The sequence below is a fragment of the Anas platyrhynchos genome, chromosome 1, assembly GCF_047663525.1.
Source record: "Anas platyrhynchos isolate ZD024472 breed Pekin duck chromosome 1, IASCAAS_PekinDuck_T2T, whole genome shotgun sequence".
Classification (NCBI taxonomy): domain Eukaryota; kingdom Metazoa; phylum Chordata; class Aves; order Anseriformes; family Anatidae; genus Anas; species Anas platyrhynchos.
The window spans coordinates 62,249,851-62,269,194 of NC_092587.1; the positions used below are offsets into that span (position 1 = coordinate 62,249,851).

General features: G+C 40.7%; 1 protein-coding gene and 1 long non-coding RNA gene across 2 annotated transcripts in view; one reads left to right on the top strand and one right to left on the bottom strand.

The window, feature by feature from the left end:
• Positions 1 to 283: 283 nt before the first annotated feature.
• LOC106017298 (uncharacterized) lies at positions 284 to 10,166 on the bottom strand. Its single transcript, XR_002402495.4, has 3 exons — positions 9,838 to 10,166; positions 1,583 to 3,359; positions 284 to 1,486 (listed from the first exon to the last, which is right to left on the bottom strand). It is a non-coding gene; the product is annotated as an uncharacterized lncRNA (long non-coding RNA).
• A 3,078-nt stretch (positions 10,167 to 13,244) lies between these two features.
• The window catches only part of PKP2 (plakophilin 2), a 44,339-nt gene continuing 38,239 nt past the window's right edge, over positions 13,245 to 19,344 (top strand). Inside the window, exon 1 of the mRNA XM_027455206.3 lies at positions 13,245 to 13,645. Coding sequence (XP_027311007.3) covers positions 13,432 to 13,645 — 214 coding nt within the window. The 5' untranslated portion in view covers positions 13,245 to 13,431. The remainder of the gene's footprint in view (positions 13,646 to 19,344) is intronic.

The following is a 19,344-nucleotide window of genomic DNA, read 5'->3' on the forward strand; positions in this document are numbered from 1 at the left end:
GCTCCATCTGCCTGAGTGGAGTTACTTATGATTCAAGTAGTGAAGGAGAATAAGGTCTCTAATCTGCATATAAAAAACATAATGAACTAAAAAGTATCATCAGACTCACATAACTCAACTGCAGTGTTTCTGTGTGATTTTGAAGTCAGGTGTTATATAAGCAAATTTTCTTATTACTTAATCAAAAAAAAAAAAAAAAAAAAAATGTCCCTAGCCACATTCTTAGTCCTTTCCTTTTTTTGTAAAAGGAAAATAAGCAATATTTTGAGCAACTGTAACTTTCACCAGTAATTCAATTCAGGGAATACATCTCGGTGTTTTTAATTTATTTCTCAGTAGGCTACAAGGTTGTATCATTTCTAAAAAGAATATCACTGTGTAGAAAAAGTGGCTGACAAGCACCATCACACTTTTCTGCTACATTCAGTAATCAACAAGACATAATGCCAGCAATTATAAACCAGTTTTGAAGAAAAGCCACACACAAAGCTTTCTGTTTAACAATTGTAGTTCTGCTTATGCAAAATATTCAGTGTTTGATGCATAGATTGTTTCTTTTTGTTAATCACATTTATTTCATATTGAAGCCTCTAATAATATATACTGTTATCCCTACAAAATAGAAGATAATATTTATTTCTTAAGCACGTCTCCTTTGTAAGACACCAAAATACAAACAGAAGATTCTCCTACCTAGCTGAACAACATTATTGCTACAAGATAAGGAGTCTTTTGATGACTAAATGTAACAAGAATGTATCAAAGAACCAAGGAAATTCATAATTAAAATGAATGAATTGCCAGCAAAAGTCTTGAAGTCCTGGACTGGAGCTCAGGATTCAAGAGCTTTGTGACTTCAGGCAAAATGAAATAGATCTTTTGGAGGTTTTTATTTTTTCCATTTTCTGACTGGCAAGATAGGAGTTGTCATACAGCTTTTCTCTGCCCTGTCTGCTGGACTGACTTATTCTGGCTATTTCTGAACTGGTGGACTCCAGAGCGTTCCTAAGGTGGAGACAGCCTGTGTCATAGCCAAATTCAGCTTGTACAAGGATGCCAGACACAGTAGTCCCCCCTTGTCTCCCTCCTCACACCTTGGCTTTCAGAGGAAGGAAGTGTGGCTCCACAAATTTAACTGTTATACTGTGCAGCAGCATTATTCTGTGGCCAAATTCCCTAACCAAATGATTGGGACATTAGAACACCAGGGAGAAACCCAGGACAATTTTGTTCCTCACCCACAGTGTAAACAACAATCGATTAGAAGGTGGAACAATGAGCACAGTAGTACTGCAGTTCTGGGAATATGTTAATAACAATGGTTAAATGATAAATTATTCATTCTTTCATATTTTGATCATGCAAAATAGCAAGAGGTTAAAAGCTCAAAGTCTGTGGAAAAATGTATTTGTAGTCCTGTTTCTTAGCTGTGAGTAGACCAGAAATCCAGAGTTTCTTCCTCCCCAGTGAACTCCCCTGGGTTCCCCTGGAATGAGAGCATTAGTCTGTGCACATCTGTGCATACCTCTGTGTGTGCATAAAAACAAGAGTCACATTACCTCTTAGTAACATACAGCCATACCTCAAAGCAGAACATGGCATAGCACTGAACATCAGATCCAAGACCTCAGAGCAGCCTGCACAATGGGGTAGGAGAGAATGCAAAGAACAAAAACAGAAACAGAAACAAAATCAACCAAGCAATGACAAAAAAAAAAATCCTAGAAAGCTGCTACAGCACCCTACATCTACATAAATAGTGTGTAACTTTCTTCGTCTGAAATGCTGCCAAGATCTTGTTTCAGAGCTATGGAACATAGCATAGATACTGTGAAGACATTTTTTCAAATATTTTCCTGTGATGGGAAGAAGAGGGACTAAATGACTCAGAGCAGGAGGGAATAAGCAAGCTGCTGGGGATGAATCCCAGTAGTGAGAGGAAAGCTAATGGAAAGTAACTCATGCATGTTTTCCAGCTGTCTGCAGCTTCTGCACAGACACTAATTTTTGTTTTTTATGCAGTTGCATGTGTGTATTTTACATATATATAGGCCCACATATTTTTTGACAAAATTACTTAATTTGCTTCTGGTAGCATGCATTTTGTTGTGTTTGGCTGCTCACGAGAAAGAAAGGTCCATCTCTTCTGGCCTACTGCACTGGAGTTATATGGAACTCTTTGAAGAGAGGGAGAAAGGAAGAGTTGCCTTTTTCCTCAAAAGCAAGATAAAATGCTGAGCTTGAGGGAACCATCTGGAGCACACGGGCAAATAGGACAGTATGCACTGAGAAACAGCATGAAGTAGCAACAGGGACTGAGAAACTAAGTGAGGGGCAGCCTGCAAGAGAGAACAAAGCCACAGCCAAAACTCAGGGGGCCATTTCACATTACTTGCCTGCCAGAAGATTTGATCTTGCTCCTTCAGCTGCCAATCTCACAGAAAACTAACCAGGGGGGGAGGGGGCGGAAATAAATAAATATATATATATATATTATATATATTTATATATATATATAATCTGTTTTAACTATTTAACTAGAAAACTAGCTTAAATAATTGTCATGCCCTGATTTATTATTTTATTTTAATTACAAAACATTGATTTAACAACTGGGAGCCTTTGGTGTCTTTTCCATGTTAAAAAACAGAACTCGGGAAGACATTCCAATCCCTGGCTGTGGCTGATTCCACGTCTAGTCAGGAAAACTTTCAGCAGGGGTTTTAGAGAGGCTGTCATGAGACATGTCAGTAACACAAGATGCCCCCAGTGACCTCTCCAGTTAAATTACTGGCCATTGCATACCCAAGATCCGGCAGACACTGCTTAACTTCATGCAGTCCCTTCTTCCAGCTCAAATCCAGGCAGAAAATATCTTTGTCTGCTTCACTTGTTCTTCAGCTGAACAAATAGTCCAGTTTAAAATGTCCATTGAGGTATGACCTTATTGTAGCAACAGTTATCATCAACATTATCATCATTATCATTATGATAAGTTATCATCAGCAACATTTCTAGGGATAAATTAAGTTTAGCGAATGTCAAAAAAGCACAGCTTGACTAAGAATGGCCATGCTGGATTCAGATTATGGAGAGACTGACTGATTTGTTTTAAAAATTTTCATAAACATTCTGCCAAAATGAAATGAAACAGATTTAGTGGGCACCAAATCAATGTTTATTCTTGCTGTATCTCCATTATTACCAGTGGCTTCACATCAGGGATACATTTGGCCGGATTTCTTCAGATTTTCAGGAAGTGCTTTACAAAGCTCCCAGATCCCATCTGGAGTTATTGTCTAGAGTTGACAAAGGGGTGTAAATTCCAACGGTTGCTGGCACAGCATGTTCGGAGTTATCTAAAAGCATACGAGAGAAGGAAATTCCTATAGTTACAATTTCATTAAGCTGAAAATGAAAGAGAATACTACAGAGAGCAGAATGTGAGTGCATACACTTGTATAATTTATCTAAAAGATTCCACAAACTGGCAAAGGAGGCAACAACTTTCCAATCTCCTGTTGATATTAAAGCTATACTGAACTTCAGAGACATAGCACATAGAAAAGAACTGTCCACTGGCATACAGAATATGTACTGTTTAGATCCAGCACCTGGATTAACAGATGGCAAATGTTGTGGTACTGATAAATAAACATGAATTTGTTATGCAACAAAGCAGCAAAGGGGAGGGAGGATATAAAAGTGCTTGAGTATATTGATCAAGCCCCAGCTAGAGCATGTTTCTAGAAAAATCCCCTAGATTTCATTTCATTTTGCAGATGGCCCTGGGTAGGGAACTAGTTGCCAAACATTCTGTTTGGGTGATATTTTCGAGTTTCGTTCATGAATGCATGTAAAATATTTTGCAATCTTTGGAACAAAGGCAATGTAAGCAAGCAATTCAACTGCTATTACTAGAACAGAATCAAATGAGTTTTCATATCAAGATATTTTAAGTCAATATAAGATAGAGACTAGCTTTATATTGAGCAATTTTTACATACCTAAAATATATACGCTAAGACAAAACTTGATGGAAGTATGAAAACACCTGAGACGGGCCAGCATGACTTGGTTTTCTCCCAGTTTACTCTCTACAGGTAAAGTTTGTGTTTCTCTTGAATATGTTGCTTCAGTTCCTTTTGACTTAAGTTTTTGTTTTTTTTTTTTTTTGTTGGTTTTTTTACAAGTAAAAATTACGTAGTTTTGTATGTGTTTGCACACTTGACCCCCCTAGTTAAAGCTGATGTATATTATAGAATCATAGAATCATAGAATATCCTGAGTTGGAAGGGACCCTTAAGGATCATCAAGTCCAACTCTTGACACCGCACAGGTCTACCCAAAAGTTCAGACCATGTGACTAAGTGCACAGTCCAATCTCTTCTTAAATTCAGACAGGCTCGGTGCAGTGACCACTTCCCTGGGGAGCCTGTTCCAGTGTGCAACCACCCTCTCTGTGAAGAACCCCCTCCTGATGTCAAGCCTAAATTTCCCCTGCCTCAGCTTAACTCCATTCCCGCGGGTCCTGTCACTGGTGTTAATGGAGAAAAGGTCTCCTGCCTCTCGACACCCCCTTACGAGGAAGTTGTAGACTGCGATGAGGTCTCCCCTCAGCCTCCTCTTCTCCAGGCTGAACAGGCCCAGTGCCCTCAGCCGTTCCTCGTACGTCTTCCCCTCCAGGCCTTTTACCATCTTCGTAGCCCTCCTCTGGACAACAGCATATTCTACAGCATTATGTACCTTGTGAGTTCGCCAAAGCTACAGCAGTGGTTAGATGTCCAGCTGCTAAAACCAAATATCATTTAGAAATGTCAAGCAAAATATTTAAAAGCAACTCCCAAGGCACAGTGACCTTAGCACTATTTTGGTCAAGATAATGAGTTAACTATAGTGATAAACTAGAGAAAAAATAGGATTCAAAGAGACAGACAGGACTGGAAACACCATAATAATAGGATCATTTAGTTACTATTGTGTAGTATTAAATGTCACAGTAGGGTATTTTTAGACATTGCACATGACTGTTTCATGGATAAGCTAGTCAGCGAACTCAAAGGGAGGAACTGGATTTTGACCTTCTTCTGAGAGGTATTTTTGTTCTGTGTCCCAAGGTTGCTATCACTCTGTAATACTAACTGAAATGTGTTTATACTCAACATGCTTGCAGAAGGCATGAAGGCAAGACAAAGAACCATTTGCACAAGTGTCTAACTTCAAAACATCAGCTTAGAAGCAGTCAAAAAAAAAGCTAACTGAATATTAAGGAATTATTAGGTGCAGAATAGAGAATAAAATGGGATATAATCAATGTATCACTATACAAATCCAAGGTGTCTCAACATCTTAAATACTGTGTGCAGTTTTGATGTTCCATCTCAGAAATGATAAAGCTGAACTAGAAAAGAGAAGGGTGATTAAAATGATCTAAAGCCTGAAGCAATTTCCATGAAAAGAATGATTAAAAGGTTAGGACTGGAAAATCAGTTGCAGAGGAACAGAATAGAGAACTGCAAAGTCAGTAGTACGGAGAGGATGAATAGCTTATTCTCTTTTAATTCACAATACTGAAAATAGATGATATCAAGTGAAATTATAATCAAGCATGTTCAAAAAACACGAAAGGGAATATATATTCTCATACCCTATAATTAAGCTGTATAACCCGTTACAAAGGGGCAATAGTGATGCCAAAGTTGACACAGATGCAAAAAGACATTATTCAAATTCATGGAGGGGAAATCATTAAAGACAATTAAACACAAAGGTACTGCCTCTGACTAAAGATATCCCTAAGTTGCACTTTGCTGGAAGCTGCAAATGTATACAAAGGGAGTACTGCTCTACTTTTGAGCTCACCTTGTGCTAGGCATCTACTGTTGCACATTTTGCAGCAGAGCATGCTACCTAGATCTTTGGTCTGATCCAGGACAGGCATTTTCCTGTTCTTATGTCACTCTCTAAACTGCAGTGAAAATCCTGGAATGTGAACTTTTCATTGTAATATTTGGTCTATTCTGAGAACAAAACAGGGGCAAGGGGGGGAGGTTGGTGTGAGAGATTCATGGGAACAGAGAAGTAGAGGAAACAAGGCAGCTATTTATACCACAGAACTGGTTGCATTTATTTGGAGCCAGGATCAGGTTGGACTGTACTTTTCTTGTCCTGGTTCACCCAGAATAAATTACTACAAAAAATGAATCCATTAAGGGTCTGACTCCTTACATCATCATCATCATCATCATCATCATCATCATAATGAGAGAAAGAGGAAAGAGAGAAAGAGAGAAAGAGAGAAAGAGAGAAAGAGAGAAAGAGAGAGAAAAGGGATGCAGGAGAAGGGGAGGTAAAAAACCATGAGAGAGAGAAGGACAGAGAGACAGGGAAAGAGTGAGAGAGAAAGGAAAATGAGAGAGAAAGAAAACGATGAGAGAAAAAAAGAAAAAAAAAAGAAGAAGGAAGGAAGAAAATAAGTTAAAAGGGAAGGAAGGAAGGAAGGAAGGAAGGAAGGAAGGAAGGAAGGAAGGAAGGAAGGAAGGAAGGAAGGAAGGAAGGAAGGAAGGAAGGAAGGAAGGAAGGAAGGAAGGAAGGAAGGAAGGAAGGAAGGAAGGAAGGAAGGAAGGAAGGAAGGAAGGAAGGAAGGAAGGAAGGAAGGAAGGAAGGAAGGAAGGAAGGAAGGAAGGAAGGAAGGAAGGAAGGACGGACCTACTGGGAAATGACTGTATTCATAGAGCAGCCCACAGCCACAGTTCTTGCCGGCCAGCTGGACCTGCTCATTCACAGACAAATCTATTATAAATATTCTGGCAACTAGAGCCTATCTGAGACTTCCCTTTCCCAAGGAAACAAGCTGGCCAGCTTTGTGACTGCTTTGTGCACAAAGCTGCTGAAGTTAAGGAACAAACCCAAAATGAATATGCATGTGCACTTTGGTTTTCTTCCAACTTAATCTCCTGTATGTTTCAGTGTTTTCTGTCATATTCTAAGGGTGACTGGTTTGGATGCATCAATGTAGCATTATGAAAATTAGTGTCTAGTATAACAGATCTTTCCTGTGTGTATCCTCAGGTTGTGGAAAAGCAGTATTATACAGAAATAGCCACCCATTAAATAACATATTGAAAGAAGATTAGGTATCTGTGATATTTATATACAATTAATCCTATTTTACAGCAGGAAATTAGTAGATGTCCTCCCCAAGTCCATTCATCCCTGTTTTCTACAACTTTATTATGCTATCAGAAGAAATTCAGATAGTTTAATGAAAATACATTTTGTTGTTGTTGTTATTATTATACCCCCAGTTATAGGGGTGTTGACAGCTGATATTAAAAAAAAAAAAAAAAAAAATCCACAAAATTTTAATTTTACCTCAGAAGATGTTTTGATGGGAAACATGACCAGTAAAATCTTTCTACTAATACTGGGAGAAAAAGAGTGTTTTAAAATGATGCTCTATCATATCTTGAATAACCAAATCTCATAAATCTCAAAATTAGCAATCAAAAAAATGAAAAAAAATAAAAAGTTTTTCAATTTCTGAGTTACCACATTTCTTCAGGAATTGCATTTGATTCCTCTGTCCCTGACTTGTATAAGAAGATGAAACAACAGTTATTTAGATGTATTCCTTACTTGTACTACAAAATGAAAACAAAAACCTCTCATTATACGCAGAACCAAGCAAAAGAGGGCCTAATAAAATTCAGAGCCTCCAGGTGATACTGCATGCAATAGCAACTCCAATAAACACCGGTGTTGTGCTCCTGTGTCAACAGCTTTAGAGTATTCACATCTCCACCTCTATATACAACATGCTCTTTTATTACAGGGACCAAAATGCTAATGCATGGAAGAACTGCCACCTGAGACAACAGAATGAGAGTGTTACTCAAAGCATTGATTGCAGCTTACTGATTTAGCCCCGCTTCATTCCTTTCATTCCAAACCCTGCAAACAAGTCACATCACATTGCTGCTCTTTTTAAGGCAGCATCTGATAAGACCATTTGATTATGCTTTCCTGCATCTTTTCTGGCTGTCTCCCCAGTGCCCAGATCACTCAAGAACTGACAGATGCACAGCACAGCCTTTGTTCCAGTAACTGGCTATGTGTGGCTCTGAGCCTGGAAAGAAAGAAAAAATAATAAAATAAAATAAAATAAATCACACTTAAATTATTACACTTGATTACTAAAAGAGGGAGACTAGGAATGATAGGATAAAGCAGTGAGAGCTCAGGGACCTGGAAGAAAAAGAAATGAGGCCAGGAAGGCAGGCCCCAGGCACAGGCTGTTGCCAGGGCAGCCAGTGCTGGGTCACCAAAGGGTCCCATGCATACACAGGCTGTTCCCTTACTTTGTTAATCCTTAAACGCAACATTATCAGCATTGCCCTTGCTTCCTTGCTGCTCAGTTTCATCTGCTTTTCTAGCGAGCCTTGACCAGCTCTGATAAACCTGGACTAACTCTTCTTCCTCCTCTCTTGCTCACCAAACATCTCTTCCCACTGGAGCTGTGCAACCAGGCCTCCCATACCTGCTGTGCAAAGAGGAGCCCACCAGCAAGTAAAACAGGCCTGGATCTGCTGGGGAGACTCCACAGAGGTCACTCTTAGTCAGGCCTGCTAAAAAATTCATCTCAGATCCCCCTGGTCCTGCTGTCTCAATCACTGTATCAAATCCTTTTACAGCATCACAACAAAAGCTGGATGTTATCTTATGCAAGGGTAGCCACACAAGCACACACACAAACACAGACTCCTTCCTCTTGAGCACAGCTCTATCTACTTCATGTTTCAGAGCACAATCTAACCCCACAATATGTACTGGGCTGAACATCCAAAAATATCCCCTGGATGAGTACATCCCAGTTTAGATCTTTAGCAGACCTCCAGCAGTAGCATCCCATTCCCATCAGATCAAGCTCAGTGTGGCAGTGAGGGGATGTAAAAAAACTTTTCAGTGGTCTGTGGCTCAGAAGTAGTTCAAGCAGAGATCTTACCTGGGAGCGACAACACTATCCAATGTCAGCTGCCACTCTGGCACAGGAAGGCTAAATAAACAATACCTTCAGATACCTAAATAAACAATACCTTCAGACACAGGAGAAAACAAAAAGAGGCAAGACTGCTGAAATGAACTTGGATTTACCCCACAGGTCAAGATACAAGTTAGTCCTGTCATACTGCACCATTAAAAAGCCATATGCCTGAGGAGCCACTGTTATATATATCTTGAGGTCCATGCTAAATTCCTGCAACCCTTGGCTCTCTTGAGATATAAAACAAATCTCACATCCATCTGGCATTTCTGACCTGACATTTCACAACTCAGGAAGGTTAGCCAGCTCTAGGCTATGGGCTGGCTTTCCAAGACCCACACTAGCACACACACCTCCCTGAAATGCAGAGTGATGGAAGATTTGTAATGTTCCTAGAACTGGCTGCAGATCATTGTTATCTTTTTTGTGTGTTTGTTTTCTTTTGTCAGGCAACCTGCCACTCCTTTGAACCTTGTCTGGCTCAGGTAGAGAGTGCCTATCAAAGACCTTACTGTTTTTACTTGTCACAATTTTCTCAGAGAACTGCTTCCATACTTGTTTTAATAATGCAAAAGTAACACTTTTCTCCTAGGTGACTTTGAAAAATATCTTTAATTATATTAAAGAATAAAGATGTATGATATACTCCTCCTCTGCTTCCAGAAATTATGCTAGGATTAAAGAGAGCAATATATCCATAAGAGTATGGGTTATCTGTGCCTGATGCAAAAGACAGATGGATTTAACTTCAGCTTTATCTCTTTTGACAAATAAAATTGCAATAAAATACTGACCTCAGATGTCTAAGGGTGAAGTTAACTCTTTCCTCGGTACTCTATAAATCTGCTTTGCAAGTTTTACCCCGGAGAGGAATGGCAGCAAGGCGGCGGCGCTGGGATGCCTATTCCTCAAATGGAACACGCGGTGGCAGTGCGGCTGCTCTGTCCTCGGAGGGGATTTGCAGGCAGGGAGGAGTTGGTTCGCTTTCACTCGGCAGGGTTATTCAAATGATTAGGCCAGATGTGGAAACAATCCAGCTATTCCTGACTAGCCTGTACTTGTACATAACACCTTCAACCATGGTATCCAGACCTTGCATAAATAACTGAGGAAATAAAAATGATTGAATAGCATTTCATTCTCCAGGTATTCCTAGAGATGTACTTAGGAATAATTTTGTTTGCATTTAAAATGATGCCATTGTTGTCGAGCTCTGTCACACCTCAACTGAACACATCAATGTCCATACTTACCATCGGTTTTCTCTAAACTGGAAATAATCTGTTTTCAGCATACCATCAAAACTAGCTTGTTCTAAGTCGTATCACAGAGAGAGGGCAGTAGTAGGAAAGAGAGAAAAGAGTGAAAGGATGAGCTACCACAATATACATCTTATTATATGTATTATATATATACATTTTATTTGTATGGGACTTCTAACAGGGATAGGTTGCATGATTTAGGCCCAGCACACCTGAACAGAATAAGAAACAAGTCTTATAAAGAACTTTTTCCTTTTATTTTCTGAGCTCCTTGACTCCATCAGACACCAGACAGGAAATGAATGTTTTTGTGATTCTTCACCCTTTAGTCACTATATGTATCATAATTAAACCTCTTGTTCAAAAAAAAAGGATGATCAATCATCTATCACAAGTCACCATCCATTCAAGGATAATCCCTGAATTATCCCATTGCTTTGAATCTACAAATGACACATATTTCCTTCTCACGTAACATGAATCAACTTTGAATAACTTTGTATTGATGGAAAAATCATTTACATGGTATCTTGTTATTTTCCTTGGGTAAGAAAGTGTCCTAACTCATTTTTATTTTATTGTTTTCTTGACTAAGCATTGTTTGAATGGATGTGCAGGGAAAAATATTCCACCCCCACAGCTTTCTAGTTAGCAGTTATAGTTACGAGGAAAGCAATCTGTCCCAGAAATCTCATTAAAAATTTTAAAGCCCAGAGAAAACAGTCACTTCTGTTGCCACAGATTGCTACAAACACAAACATACATACTTGCATGATTAAGTTAATAATTCAATAAATAATTAAAAAATAAAATATCAATAACTTAATATTTAAATAATTCAATTAATTAATTTAATTAATCCAAGAGAAGTAATGCCAATGTGCTAAGAGCTTGCGAAACCATATGTGGTGTCAGTGGCATCTGAGGACACCCTCTACAAGAGTATTTTCTAAATCTTGGATCCATTTCAGGTGTATTGTATGCTTAAAACCAAACTATAGAAACTACACAGAATTTATATTTGTGCTGAAGTTCAGGAATGGAGAAGAGGGCAGAAAATGGGAGGAGGGGAGGAAATGTTCCACATTTTTTAAAATGTTTTTTAATCTCCTCAGTAGTCCCCACTCATTCGTGCCTGCCACTTCTTAATGTGCAACAAGAACATAGTATCTATTGTTTACTGCAAATGCTTTTGTGACTGTCTGTATTTTACTAAAAGGATCTAACATAGTTTCTAACATAGTTTACATTCTTTCTGAGTTGTGATGCATCTTCCCATTTGTTTTTCCTGCTTTAGCCTGCCTGTTCTTCCATTTTTTTATCGTTCCACTTCTCTGTTGCATTTTCGGCCTGCCTGTCATAGTTCTGCCACATAGCTCCAGCTTCCTCCTCTTCACAAATCCCTGTTCTTTCCCACCTGGTACCCCACACCTTATCGCCAGCCTTTCTGCTTCCATGCACAACCATTCCTTGTTCGTTCTGAAGGAGTGTGTCACTCCATCTCTCTTAACCAGTGAAACTATTTTTGCATATCATATGCAGCCTTTAATATGACCTTTCCTGTGATAAGGCACATGAGAACAAAAGGGGATGACATGAGCCAGACCGAGTGACAGGACAGGACAGAACTGCCTCCTCCTCTTAAAGAAAAATGGGAGAGAGACAAAGAGTGAATCAAAGGTAAAAGGATTGCGCTGCTGCAATCAATGTGTGTCAGCAAGCAGGACTCCTACACACCAAGCCAGTTCCTCCCCCACTCCTCAGTATTCAGAGAATAAGCAGGAAACTGCTCCTACATTATGGCGTACTCTAAAGCAAGGATCATCCCACTCCCAGCCACCCTGTGCCCTCACCACTATGTCTGAAGTACTGGTTAAAAAAGTAAAAGTCACACCCAGCTCATTCTGAGTGCCAGTGCCCTCAGAAATACAGCAACAAATGGATTTAAAAGCCATATTCACCTTTCATCTGCTTTTAAGAAATACCAGATTTTAAGAACTACCAGATTTTCCATGAAAGTGCCTACATTAAGTTTGTTGGTGTTTTTGTTTGGTTTGTTGTTTTTGTTTGGTTGGCAGGTTTTTAAATTGAGAAATCCTGCTTCACCTATTTATTTTTCTAAACGGAGCGTGCAAGTCCACACTCTCCTATCCACAAGAGTTTGCATGTTCCCTTTTCCCTCCACTTCTCACATCAAGCCGACCCCAGGGCTCGTTTATACAGTAACTCCACGTCGTATCCGAGACAGTGGGGGAGCTTGAGCCTCCATCCTGCTCCCCTTCGCTGAGCCCTATTTCAGCAAGTAAGAAGCCACTCAGGACAGTAAACACCAGCACAGATGTTTGCAGAACAGCCTGCCGGGCGTTTTGGTTGCTGTTTGGTTTGGTTTTGTTTGTTTTTCCACGGTCTTTAGTTGCGAAATTCCCTTGCCACCTTTTTACAATGGCACGGAGGGAAGACGGCTTCAGTTCACCCCTTTGCAAACCCTCAGGGCAAGCTGCAAACCGGGGAGAGCAGCCGAACTCCTCCACCAGCAGCCCCGCGCCCACTCCCAGCCCAGCCCAGCCCCGCCCGAAAGTTTTTATCTTTACAGCCGGGGCCCGCTGTGTGTAAAAGCAGTTCCGTATCTCAGTGTAAGGCGTAGAAGTGCCTAAACCAGCCAGCGTAATGCCAAATAGCTACAGTGCAAGGCGTGTGTGGGGTGTACGTGTCTACAACAGCGGTCACGGCCAGCGGCTTCTCTCCGCCAGCCCCTACGGGACAGCCGGGGCCGGGCGGCGGCTGCCTGGGGCGGCGGCGGCGAAGTAACCGCGCCCCGCCGCGTCCCTGTCCCCGCCAGGGACGAAAAGAGGCAGCAGGGGAGGGGACGAGCGGGGCCGGGAGGGGAGAGGCGGCGGCGGAGGCACGGGAGGAGCCGGCCCGGCCCCGGCAGCGGGCGGGGAGGCGGCGGGGGCGCGGGCCGTGCCTGGCACCTGCGCGGCGGGCGGGGCAGGCCCCGGGGCCGTGCTGAGCGCGGGGCGCGGCCCGGCCCGGCCCCTGCCGTCTGTCCGGGGACGAGCGGCGGCGGCGGCGCAACAGGTTAACGGAGCACAGCGGAGCACAGCGGTGCTCAGCCCGCCCGAGCCCATGGCCGGCCGCGGCCCCGGCGGCGAGCAGGGCTACATCCGCACCGTGCTGGGCCAGCAGATCCTGGGGGAGCTGGACAGCTCCAGCCTGGCGCTGCCCTCCGAGGCCGGGCTCAAGCTGTCGGGCGGGCGAGGCGGCGAGGAGAAGGCGCTGCGGATCCAGCGGCAGGTCCAGCAGACGCTGGCCAGGAGGAGCCGAGGCTCGCTGCACAATGGTGAGTGCCCGAGCCCCGCGCACTGCCTGGCCCCAAGGGGGTCTGGGGAGGCGGGGCGGGTCGCTGCGAGCAGCCGGTACCGCTGCGGGACTCGCGACAGGCGTGGCTCTGTCGCGACTCATCGTGATTTTGGCCCAGGTGAGGAGTTTGTGACTCCCCAGCGCTGCAGCTGCGGGGAGTCGGGGGAGCTGCTCGCCCTGCACGGCTGCCGGAGGGGTGGGTGGGTGGGTGGGTGGATGGATGGACGGACGGACAGATGGATGGATGGATGGACGGACGAGTGGAGACTGGGTCCTCCAACCACAGCAACCATCTCTTGGGCTTGCTTGAGTAACTGCGTGTCTACCCACTGGCCCTGTCTGCGAAATGAAATGGGGAGAAACGTCGGAAGTGGTTTTCCCTGTTTCACCTCGAAGTGAACTAAAGGGAGGTTTGGCAAAATCACTCCAGGAAAGGCGCGGATGGGAAACGTTGCGCAGCAGTGCTGCCAGAGGGGTATTCACGCTGCTCTTCGACGTGCACGGTGCAAATGGAAGTCGCCACACGGTCTGACACATCCAGGATCTGCAGCATCAGGCCCCAGCAGGGTGACTTAGTCAGCACTCAGGGTTTCAGGCCAGCTGCCTGAGGGGTGTAATCTTAACTGCAAATAGAGAAGAAAAGCATTGTTTTTACAGTGAACTTAAATATATATATATATATCTTGTATTTACATACAAAGATATGGCAAACTTGTAGGTTATATGTCGTGTTGCTAGGGGTGTCATTATAGAAGCCGTCACCTTTCATTTGCAAAAAGCTATGAGCAAAGGGGCTTTAAATTTATGACTATACTTCACTCACCTATCTTGTCAGGCAGAAGAATGTTTCCTCATACTTCTGTCTTCCATCTAAAATACACTTCATGGCTGAAAAAGTCATGAAGAACATGAAAGACTGAAAAAGTTGGGAGTTGGAACTAGATGATATTTAAAGTCCCTTACAACCAAGCCATTCTGTGAATAAGAGTACAGTGCAGGTATGGACATACTCTGAAAAACTGGGCACACAGATCACATAAAGAGGCATACATGGCTGTGTGATGTGAAGCTACGTGTGCAAGTCCTTAACTTGGCAGCTCTCATTTAAATAAAGTTTCTGAACAGTTTTCAGAACTTTTTCTTTTCCTCTGTTCTTTTCTTCAAACCATTTCTTTTTCTGTCAGTAGAGAAGAGCAGCCTGAAAAAGACTTTCCAAAGCAATCATTGAACAAATGAGCTGGTGTCATGAACCTGAGATCATGTCTCTAAACTGTAATAAAACTATGAAGACAAAGTTCCCATTTTTCTAGCTTGTCTTAACTTCTCTGCAGTACATTAACAGACCTGACGGATTTAGGGGTAGTTGTCATGGTGTGCCTTGTTTTTTCTAAAGGTCAAGTATTTGAATACTTTGCATTTCTGAGAGCAAAACTCTCAGGCTTCTAGATGAGCAGTGGCAAATGTCATGTCTGTTAGATGTATTGTTCATGCGTAACATGAACTTTTCTTCTTTAAGACATATTCTGGTGCCCAACTTAACATGCATTTTTTAGTCCCATTGCAAAGCTCAGAAAAAAAATAAATGGAACTAAAATGTATTCCATATATTCCATCCATTTATACATGCATATGTGTGTATTAAAAATATATGCATATGGCTATCCATCTGTGTATATATATCTGAAATATTTGTACATGAAATGTCTATTATGTATTTAACATGCTAACTTTCCTTAAAAAATAAATGTATACGTGCATTTATGTCCCACTGTGCTTTTTCTTCATAGAAGACTTGCACAAAGATTGACTAGGCTTTTAAAAAAACATTTTAATTTTTATATGTAAGCTACATCTTAAATATATACACTATTTTATATGCCAAAAAAAGAAATACCCACTTGACTAAGTTGTAACAGTTTTCAAGATAAATTCAGCAAAGGTTTCATGTTGTTTGAAGTTGCAAGGAAGATAACATGGAGATTTAAAACGGGCAGAAGCAGGTCCCTGTGCTATAACTGTCCTATCTGTAGGAGTATTTCAGACCCTGTTCAGCAAGGTACTTAGCACATGCCTAACCAGAGCATTCACATACATGTCTAAAATTAGTTGGGCACATAACCACTGGGTATGGAAAATCAGTGTTAGTAGAACCCTTACCCAGCATTGTTTGCACACACCTGTTCTCCACTAACTGTAGTGGAGGCTTCGAAGCTGCAAGACGTACCCCACCAGGCAGCATAATTTCTCCTTAAAGTTTTAGACCAAAGGTGCCTGCTTAGTCTTCAACATGACTTTTAAATAGAAAAATGAATGGAAAAAAAGTTTGTTTGTTTTTGTTTGTTTGGTTGTTTTTTTCTTCATATTGCTCCTCAATTTATGCCCTTCCCCTTCTTTGGGCGTCTTTCCTTTTTGTTTTTTATAACAGATATTCAGGTCATCATCGGATTTGAGGACTCCTTCAGCTGCTAAATGGTTAAAATTACGATCTGCCTCAACTCTTTTTGAAGACATTGTAAAACATTGTTTATAGTTTTTCAAGCATCAGTTTGACAATAGCTATAACTTTTTCAGTTTCTGAACCTTTGGAAATTAAACATTGTTGCCCTGCCCTGAAAATTTTTGAACTAAATCAGCCGCATAAATGCTATTTAAAGGTGGAAACTGAGTGATAGATAGTTCAGTCTTATTTGTCTGGGAGTTTTCCTTGTATACTTAAGTATATGATTCCACTTCTGATCTTGTTTGGCTTGGATTTGGTTTGCATTGACTTTTAAATTCATCTATGATATATATGTTTCTCTAGCGTAATTGTTGGACCAAAGTCTTTCTTCCTGTACATCCTTACCAGGTCTGCTGTAAAAGATGAGGGCAGAATTTAGTACTATATCACACAAAACCAAATGGACTGATGGTCTATGTAGAGATGTTTTCTCTAACACAGAGTGTTATAATAACAGAATATTTACAAAAAAAAAAAAAAAAAAAAAAACAGGATTAAAACTTATATGGTTTTCAAATCAGCAACATTAAATGATTACATTAAGAGCCTTACTTTTTTCTTTACATTTCTTCACTTCTAAAATTCTTAACAGTAATTTTCTTAAACTTGGTTCAAGGAAATTGTAGGAGTTTTCTGTCCTCAGTTTTCTATTTTGCAGAAATCTTACCAAATTTCATAGTATTTTTCTCTTTATATCTTCATGGGAAAAAAAAAAATAATATAAAAGTAGAAGAAAATAGGGATGGTGACCTCTGATTTTTGTTGGCTTCATTAAATACCTCACCTGTGGTTTCTGAGCCAGAAGAAAAGAAAAATATTTGAGTGTTTGTGTAAATGTACTGACTAATGCAAAGTAAAAAATGCTGGAATGTCCCTTGGGACCACTTATGCTCTAGTAGTGTGACGAAGGGGAATGATCAAAAAGAAGGCTCTTTCATCTCTAGATGGGGTGATTCAGTGAAGTTTTTGATATGTCATTCTTAAATGGCACTAGCTCAGCCCACTGTGAGTGGTGAGGTATACAAAGGGATTAAAAGATGACAAACCAGGAGTATTTACAAGTTTCTGCTGGGAATATAACCACCCACTCACCCTGAGCAGGAATGGAAAATAGATACTCAGCAGGCAGGCACTCAGCATGCATGAAAGTATCATAGTCCGTAGTAGACTTCTGTGTACAGAGTACAACAATGTTAATTCCTGCTGTGGGAGTTTTAAAGCCAAAATTTTGGCTTTCACAGTTATAATTGAGATACAAAAATACTGAAAAAGGTGCACAACAGAGAGGTAACAATGCACATGATTTAAGAGGAATCCGATACACATACCTCCTTAATAGAGGATAATTGTCTTTTTCATGTCTCATGTATCATGGCGTGTCACTTGGCATTGTTATTTTCAAGGGCCAAGCACATTCATTTTTCTGCAGCTATAGCCAGTAATTGCTAGGGAGGAACTTTCAGGGCATTTAGAAATATTGGGTTTATCACACCTAAGAGGGCTTGAGAAGAACCACCGCAAGGCTGGATGGACTTTTTTTTTTTTTTTCTCAATCATCTACTCAGTTTCCTTCCTGATAGTGTAATTATTATGTCAGGCCTCAAAATTTTGACATAGCTGTTGTGATATTAGGTGATTTTAGCACAGCTTTTATTTTAGGCTTGAGGAATAGTGAAGAGGTGTAGTGTTCCTCCTCCACTGTCCACGTCCAAAGAGCCAGCATTCCTGAACTCCTTCAGTTCAGACTAACAGGAGAAACGGGAGGTCGTGATAAAAGGTTCCATTCAATTATCCACACGTGGGTGGTTGCTACTCTTTGAGAAGCCTGAGTTTTCCAAAATATTCACATTGGTTGACAGATGTGACACAGGGCCTGTAGGAAATCCATCCTTTCCTTGGCTGGCTGCTAGAAACCAAATGTGGTATCCAGTGGACCCCTGTGGATGAGTAACTGAATTTATATTTTCTGAAGAGAGTTTCGGTGAGATTTAAAACACTAATTCTCACAGTTAGAAAATATTAACAGTAAATGTTAGATATAATATTTTAAATATAAAGACATATTTATAGACATAATACTTTAAATATATATATATTATTTTTTATTCTCCTAACCAGTGCACTGATATATAACTAACTACCTAATGATTTTTGAATACAAGTAATACTGAGCAAATCTGAGAGGTGAAAAATGTGTAGGTGTTTGTAGTATGGTGAAAACCTACCTGGAGGTAGCCTCACTGACAGAGGCAAGTTTTTATCAGATCACCCATTCTGCTTCTCATAACTAACAGAAAGGTCCAGTGTTTTAGTTACCACTTTTTTCTTTATCACACTGGCTTTTGGCATAAGTAAAGGGCCCATCTTGCAACCTACAGTTTATTCCTACCTAATAAATCTTCAGGTAAAACGCTGACAAAAGAATAAATACTGGTACGGTAAGAGAAAGCAAGAGATACCAAAATGCAAAGTGAAATTCCATAAGCTAAAGTATACTGTGTTTATCTCTGAAAGAGAAAAATGTTTTGTTTACCGATGGATAGTTTCAAAGGAAGACTGAAGGTTAAAAACAGATGACTGCATAAAAACACTGTTCAACCAGAGATAAATGAGTGTTGCAATTTCTGACTATGTTTTGCTATTACAAAAAGAGCAACTGTTAGAAATGTAGTTTACACTAGTCTGCTTCATGGACTGCCTTATTATTTTTACTTTATCCTGATTATTTTGTTTTAGTTTAGTAAAGACAGGGAGTTCAGAGTTAACGAAAACATGCCAAAATTACTTACTCAAGGGTTCTTTATGTTCTAAGGAGATAATTTCTCGCTAAGTAGACAAGACAAAAAATGCTAACTATAGAGAAACAATCATCTGTGAGTATGTACTTAAACACTAATTATATGAAAGTACTCTAATAGGTAGCAATGAATAAAGCTAATCTTCAAAAAGCAGGCTTGGGCAATAGGCTATGTGGCTATGTCTTACTGGGCACCTGAAGTTGTACATTGGAGTTATATCACAAAAATGAGAGACGGATGAATTTTCGGTTTTTGGATGTCAGTGTATATTGGCAGAAAGTTTTTGCAGTGTGAAAACAACAGTCTTCTGTTACTGCTTTGTCATGTACTTGGGTAACCTTTCGGCTGTGACAACCTTGTAATGTGTCATGAAGGAATTAC